The sequence below is a fragment of the Larimichthys crocea genome, chromosome XIII (genome assembly GCF_000972845.2).
Source record: "Larimichthys crocea isolate SSNF chromosome XIII, L_crocea_2.0, whole genome shotgun sequence".
In the NCBI taxonomy this organism is placed as follows: Eukaryota; Metazoa; Chordata; class Actinopteri; family Sciaenidae; genus Larimichthys; species Larimichthys crocea.
Window position 1 is genome coordinate 14,440,184 of NC_040023.1, and position 7,348 is coordinate 14,447,531.

Genomic DNA, 7,348 nt, shown 5'->3' on the forward strand with positions numbered 1-7,348 from the left:
ATCCCATCTTCCTCCTCCTCATCTCCTTTTCTTTGGAGTGATGTCATAGGCTTAGAAAGAGTGATTGTCATTGCCAAGGTGACTGTGTGTACTGTGAGCCATACTGATGGCACACAAAGCAAGGTCAGAGGGCAACGGTCAGCTAACACCTCATCAATGAGACCACTGAGTTATGAAGTGAACTAGCTGGAAAGATTCACGTGTTTTATGTCACGACTTAATCTGATTTATACGTTTCCCATGTGGTAACGATGCTCCTCGTGCATATTAGCCTCCCTCTCTCCCTTTGTCTCCTCGGTCTTTCCCAGCATGCACTGACCTCCCCTCTCTGTTGGGTAAGTTACAGTCTGTCAGTGCCATCTGCTCCCTGTACCCCCTGCAGCCAAATTACAACACTAGCGGGAGCTGCATGATCCAACACACCGGCCTCAAAGTTCAGCAGCCTCTGATTATTTCAAGTAAATAAACCCCGGCAATTACACATGTACGTCACACACAGCGGGCCTGCAATCAGGGAATATTTTCTTTTAGAAATTAAGCCTCTTTCTGTGCGCAAAAATGTATTTTCATACAGAGCAGGAACAAGCAGAATTCATCTTTGCATATCACTAAATAAGCTATAAACAGGGTAAATTTACTCATGTTTGCCCACTGAATACATTTAACTCAAATTTGTCCACAGATAAAACCTAAGTGCTGCTGCAATCACACCGTTAGCCTGTTGTTGGCAAGTGTCTTTACATAACATATCAATCACACATACAGAAAAATGCACCCCTCTCTTTTCGGAGAGGACAACGTGTGGGAGAAGGAGTAGGCGAGAAGGAGAGAGAGAGATTAGTGATGTGGGGAGAGGAGGGGGGGGTTAAACTACCGTGCGTGAGATGTCAGTGAAGAGAGGAGAGCTGCGAGAGGGAAAAGTAGGCAACGGAGAGAGTAGGAGGAGGTGGAGGGAGACCTACAAAAGAGATTGATTACAGGAGTACAGAGGCGGCCAACTAGGCAACAGTAAATGTGTCAGACAGAACAAGAAGGAAAAAAAAAAAAAAAAAAGATATGACTGTAAATAAAAACATGCAGCCACAGTCACGGGTGAGGAGAAGAGTGAAAGTGTTTCTCATCTGAAAAATCTGACATGTAAGAAAGTTAAAAAATGAAGTGGAAGCATGTGGGGTAGTAATACTGTCTGGACAGCGGTGTTTAATGGGTTGTCACAGCTTGCCCAAACACATAATACAAGCAGACATTCAAAGCTGCTTGTAATGATGGTATAAATTTACTTGACAACCAAAATCTTCACACATTTGTCAGCATCAGCCTCTGGAGTTTTCCTCGGCACGCAGAGACCGGTGAGTGACGGTGCTCAAACAAAGACAGACAGCCGTAAAATTTCTTATCAAAACCAGGAGCAGGTTTATTAAAAACATCTTTGATTCAATGTTCTGTGGATACGTCATCAGGCTACTTCGGCTTAGTGCCAATATCTTAAAGAATATTAAAAAAAGATTAAAAGTGTAAGTAAAAAAATGAAATACATCCATTTGAGATAAAAAGATTAAAAGGGAAACACAGAAATAAGACAAAACAACAAACAAAAGACGACAGATCAGTTTCTGAGGCGAGCTCGTCGGGATGTGCGGGCGATTGGTGTCGTCACTTTCGGGGTCTCGCTCTCGGCCATGACAGCATCTGATCAAAGAATGAAGAAAGATTAGAAATTGTTGAAGAAAGACACCTGAAGTTCCTAAAGCCTAAACATTTTAAACAAATTTCAGTGAATCATACCAGAGAAAATGTTACCCAGTATAAACACTATTCACATACTCAACACCTTTTCTAGTTATGCGTTATTATCTTTGGTAAATTGATTAATTTTGTTCAGGTTATTTCAAAAATCGATCCTCAGATTTTGGATCAGTGCTGCTGCAACACACCGCTCACTTTAAGAGTACCTGAAGTAGAACAGTCCTAAATCTTCTTAGATGACCAGTGCAGCTCAGCTCACTGCTCCGAATTTTGTTGTATTGATCCAAAGTATGTTACTGACTTGTGGCAAAATAAAGTAAATTCTAGGCTGGTGTTTCTCAAACTTTTTACTTGTACCATTTCAGAAGATATTCGACTCTTCACCATCATGACAGCGTAGGCTGGCCCCGTTCAGCACATTTGAGCTCATATAATCATGATGTATGCACGCGACATGCGTGACTGAATACAGAGCAAAACTTATTTTAAATTACCTTTTCAAAACAAAGCATCAGGCCATATTAAATGTTTCTGTATTAATTTAATTAATGAAAAAATATAAATTTCAGAGATTCTTCTGCGCAACGCTCAAGGGAGCTTGACTACCACCAGTGGTAGCAGTTAGAAAACCAGTGTTTTAGACACAATACTAATAGTTGAAATGATTATTTAATGAAAGCCAGAAAAATAAATAAACCTGAGTGGAATGAATGAAATGACTGAACTCACCTTCTTCATCCTCCTCTTCATCACTGCTGAAGGTGATGACTGGTTTCTTGGCCTTGCGAGTTTTCCGAGGCGTCACAAAACTTTCATCACCACGGCTGGACACAGAGGGCTTTGCTTGACCTGAAACCAAAACAGGAAAACGTTTAAACCACAACACATCTGCACAAATCAGGACCCTTGAAAGTGAAATCTTGCGAGGACTGACCTCTCTTTGTCCTTGCGCGGCCTCTGGCGGGCAGAGGTGTATGCGTGACCGTCTTCTCGGGGGATCCTCCTTGTCTCTGGTTCTCCTCATCCATCTCAGGACTTTCCACATTCTCCAGCCCTCGTGTGTGAACTGCAGTCAGCCGCTTTTCAAAATCATCCACCTGAGCCTGGGAGAAACAAAAAGTTACCACCGATAAATATCATGATTACATCAAAATAAAACACAGAAATAAACAACACATGTGTGTAAGCACCTTAAACTGGGGTTTGGCCCCACGGCGGAGTTTGGCCGTGATGGAGAGTAGAGGCTGGTAGACTCCAGGCTCTGTTAACTTGTCACTGTAACACTCCCAACATTCCTGCAGCCTCTTAAAACCACGCTCGCACATGGACAGCAGAGACAGAGACATGGCCAAGTCGCACCACTGACGCTCCGTCCTGAGGAGAGAAGCACAATGAGCCTCGTGGGGATTAGAGACTAAACCTGATTAGAAACTATGTGAAATGCATAGAAATTCTAGACCCTCAACATAAAAGCTCATTACTCATAAATATAGCTTTGCCCTGGTATTTTGACCAAATCTCATTTTCCAGGAACATCTTATACCTAAATTCACTTTGCCATTGTGTAATATAAAATGTCCTTCCTTTGAGCGTCTAGTATAGATGAGGTATGAGTCAGCGGCAGACTGAAGCTTGGCTGAGGCCAATTGTTCCATCTCCATTCCTCAACTATAGGGGAAGACTGTTTCCATGACGAAATGAGTGAATACGATGTCAGGGTGTAGGTGATAGGTGAACTCAACTGTGAACCTATTTAATTGTGGATCTCTCTTCACACACTGAAAACACCCACTAATTACCCATGCATTGTCCCCTTTATCTTGAACAAATGAAGTACTGCAGGACAGACTGAGAAATGAGCAGCGAAACATAAGGAGAAAAAAAAAAACACAACATAAAAGATGCAGGCCAGAGGTGTGAAAAAAAAAGAAAAAAGGAGGTGGAGATGTACTCACTTGGCAGTTCTAAAGCGCTGACACAGTTTCTCGACCAGAGACTCGGTCTGCCTTTCTTTAGTGATGTAGGAGAAGAGCTGTCTGAAAACACAACAAAGCATCTCAACAAAGCGCTCAAAATATTTAAGTTCTTGACTTTCTCCTCTAAAAGCTTCTTAACAAATTTGAGTCCTGCACAGTGTGGACAAAGGCAGAAAAGCCATGCAACTCACTTCATGATGGTGTTGAAGTCCTCTGAAGTCATGCCTCTCTCTGGGTCGGACAGACGACTGATGATGTCTGGGAGCAGGTTGTAGATTGCATTGTCCTGATGAGGAACACCAAGAAGAGTTAAAAACCTCCAATTATTCAGGCTCTATTAAGGTATCCCTCCGTGTGTGCGTACCTTTGAGGCCAGCTCGTTGAAGAAGTTCAGAGCCAGGCTGGTAATGTGAGGCTCAGGGTCAATTAGCAGCACAGCCACCTCGCTGACTTGACCTTTGACCTTGAGCACGTCCTTAAGCACCAACTGAGTAAGAACTGTCACAGCGGTCTGCCTCACTGAAGGAACCTCATCACTGAGCCTAGAGGAAAAGAGGAGGTGAGGTTACTGGCTGATTAATTTTTCCGTCTTCTATGACATGAAGGAGAGTCTGCAGCCATGCTATCGGCTGTGAGGCTGTACTTTGGCACGGAGCAACACGATCATCAAAACGCTGATGCTAAGCTGGCATAAAATTCACATTGTTATTGTCTAATTTAAGTGTGTCAGCACTCATGCTAGAGCTGAAGCTAACGGTCATTTAGAAAATGTCAAAAGTATGAGACGGATTAAAATCTGACCTGGTGATGGCACAAGATGGAAGCCATCACCTTCTTAGAGTAACACAAGTAAACACATCATTTTATGTCTGCAAGTAAACCGTTTGGATTTTGTCCCATTTTTCGCAGGGCTCATTTGGAAACAAGGTGGTGTGTCATGTATTTCTACAGATCAGAGTTTTAACAACATCTGAGTCAACATGTGAAATGCTGTGGCTGTTGCTTATATTACCAGCACAGTCGATCAAATGTGACCAAACCACACCCATGTTATAATATTTCACTGGTTTAAAAAACAGGACTAGTGTGAAGGATTCAGTGGCATCTTGCAGACTGCAACCAACTCACCACACCCACCCCTTTCAAGGATTAGGGTACGTTCAGTTGAATTGCTGTAGGGTTGTCCAGAAGTGTGTGGGGGTGGGTGGGGCGCTGCTGGGTGTATGTCTATTCATGGACCGCAGAACGCATCTGAACAAAGAGGGGGGCCATGATTTCAAGTCACGCGGAGGGGGTGGGGTGGCATATGCATTGAAACAGACAATATTACTGATGTATTAAATAACGTTGCGGAGCACTTTTTAAAAATTCCGACACCACACAGTCACATCTACAGTACACGATGAAGACGCACACGTGCTTGCTCAGACTAAACCCTCTGATCCCACTCTAACATTCACACACAGAACAGGCCAAGCCTATTTACACAAACGCACAGATGAAACTATAGCAAACAACAAACTACATCCAGTCCACAACCAAAACTCATCTTGCTGCCTTGAATCTAAATCTAAATCATTGTCATTTTAAATTGGCAGCAGTTGGTGAGAGTGAGTGAAGGTGTGTGGTGACTGGTATTGTTTGGCTCGTAAAATCACAGATACAACTTCGGCTTTTATTCATTTAAAATAGTTTCAGTACAAAAGTTACTTGGGCTGTGGCTCCCCTGGCCCCCTCATCTTAAGGGTACGAAAACAACTAGAGATATTTTCAGATGATTATGCACCATTGAAAACATTTCTGACAAAGAATCCACCTAAATCTTATGCACTGGATATTTAAATGAATTTGTTTGACCTGCTGGTGGCGCTAGAGACAGTCAGGGTCACCAAAGTGTGTCCCACCGATGTGCAAAATGTAATGGCAATCCATTCAATACCCAGTCCTAGAGACATATCTCTGGTGTAACCAAAAATGTGGATGGAGGTGAAAAACTCTTGCCACCTGTTCATCTGTTATTTGCCAGTCCTAGTCAATTAAGCTTTCTGTAAAGACTCGGTTATTAGGCAGAAAGTTACTGAAACCAGACAACTGTCAGAGCCTCAGGCTGAACACAATGGGATTGGACAAGCCAATGCGGTGGCAGCCTAAGACCAATTTAGACTTACCGTCACCCAAAACTACAGAACAAAAGAAACTCATTAACCATTTTTCATTTATGCCAGGGAGCAAGACTCCTGGCAGAGGATCAGACTCTTGTACATGGCACTTCCACATGCCAGTGCAGAAGCTTACAACGGCAACGAACAGGGTAATTAATTCTTAATGCGCTTATCAGGAAGCTCCAGGGCAGCAGCCTTGAGAACAGTGGAGGTGTTGGTGTGTGGGAGACAATTAGGGGATGCTATGAAATGCTTATCAGGTAGAAAACACTACAAGGGCAATGGCACATTAAAAAAAGAATGTTTTACACGTCTGAAATACCTCAATATGAGCATTATCAACCATCATAATTAAAACCACACTTCAAACAGAGTAACTTCTGCCTCCAAGTTGGCTGTAGAGAAACTAACTGTAGAGAAACAGACTGAAAGCATTAAGTGTTTTCAAAATGAATGCGTGACTACAAATGTAAACCCTGGTAGAAACCTTTGACTTGACCCAAAATTATTCCCTTCTGCTCACCCAACCGCTCTGTATAATTACAACACACTAGTCATTGGTTCTAGTCACAATCTGTAACATACTAGTAATTAAGCCGTTCGTTGTCTAAAAGTGCCCTTTGTCTGAGGCGGTCCAAGGCTCCACCCCAGTTCACCAGTGGGAGGTGGGTTTCTCTACTAGCCATGAAGCTCTGGCCGGGTTTCCGTGGCAACCGTAGGGGTCAGAATACAAGCCAGATATCAGAGTTTGTTGCTCACATCAGATCACCTCAAAGTTTGCGCCCCCACCACCATCCCCATTAAAAAAAAAAAAAAAAAAAAAAAGTTGTGATGGAAAGAGTAAACTTTTCCCATCATGTGGCTCAGTGGAGCATTGTGACAGCCACAACACTTCAGTGGCTGAGAGGAACAACACACTGAGACATCATGGTGGTGGTGGTGGGATTCACATGAAGATGGCTCAAGTGAACAAGCAGAGGGCGGAAACGTCATTTACAGGACACCCACTCAGCTCAGCCATCAGGCATAGGTTGTTCCTTATAAAAGAACAAATCTACAGATGAGATGATATTGTGAATCTAATTTGAAGAGAGTCACTTAACGTGAGGCGGGGTGATGACAAATGTATTTTATACTGCTGGGCTTATTTAACTGATTATGTCATTACATTACCTGGCGTAAAGATTCTGCGTCCAGGGCTCCAAAATGTTCGGGAAACGGACGGTGAGATCTCCAAGGGCGATTATGCCGTTGGCCCTGACCACAGGAAAAGTAGAGCGCTCCAGCACCGTAAACATGAGCCGGATGTTTTCTTCACACACCGATGGGCTGACGAGAATTCACAGTATTAAAAAGGTTAATCCAAAAATTCAGGCCTGTATATTTAGAGTTACATTTCCTGAAAAGTCACATACATCTAATATTTTCACTAATCTGTAGCAGTTTCTCAATTAAAAAAAAAAA

General features: G+C 42.8%; 1 protein-coding gene across 1 annotated transcript in view; it reads right to left on the reverse strand.

The window, feature by feature from the left end:
• Positions 1–1,389: 1,389 nt before the first annotated feature.
• Positions 1,390–7,348, reverse strand: part of ncapd2 (non-SMC condensin I complex, subunit D2) — a 22,116-nt gene continuing 16,157 nt past the window's right edge. The window contains exons 26-33 of the mRNA XM_027286475.1: positions 7,058–7,213; positions 4,087–4,264; positions 3,914–4,008; positions 3,702–3,782; positions 2,937–3,120; positions 2,681–2,849; positions 2,476–2,595; positions 1,390–1,689 (exon numbers count right to left, since the gene is read on the reverse strand). Of these exons, the coding sequence (XP_027142276.1) occupies positions 1,607–1,689; positions 2,476–2,595; positions 2,681–2,849; positions 2,937–3,120; positions 3,702–3,782; positions 3,914–4,008; positions 4,087–4,264; positions 7,058–7,213 (1,066 nt within the window). The 3' untranslated portion in view covers positions 1,390–1,606. The remainder of the gene's footprint in view (positions 1,690–2,475; positions 2,596–2,680; positions 2,850–2,936; positions 3,121–3,701; positions 3,783–3,913; positions 4,009–4,086; positions 4,265–7,057; positions 7,214–7,348) is intronic.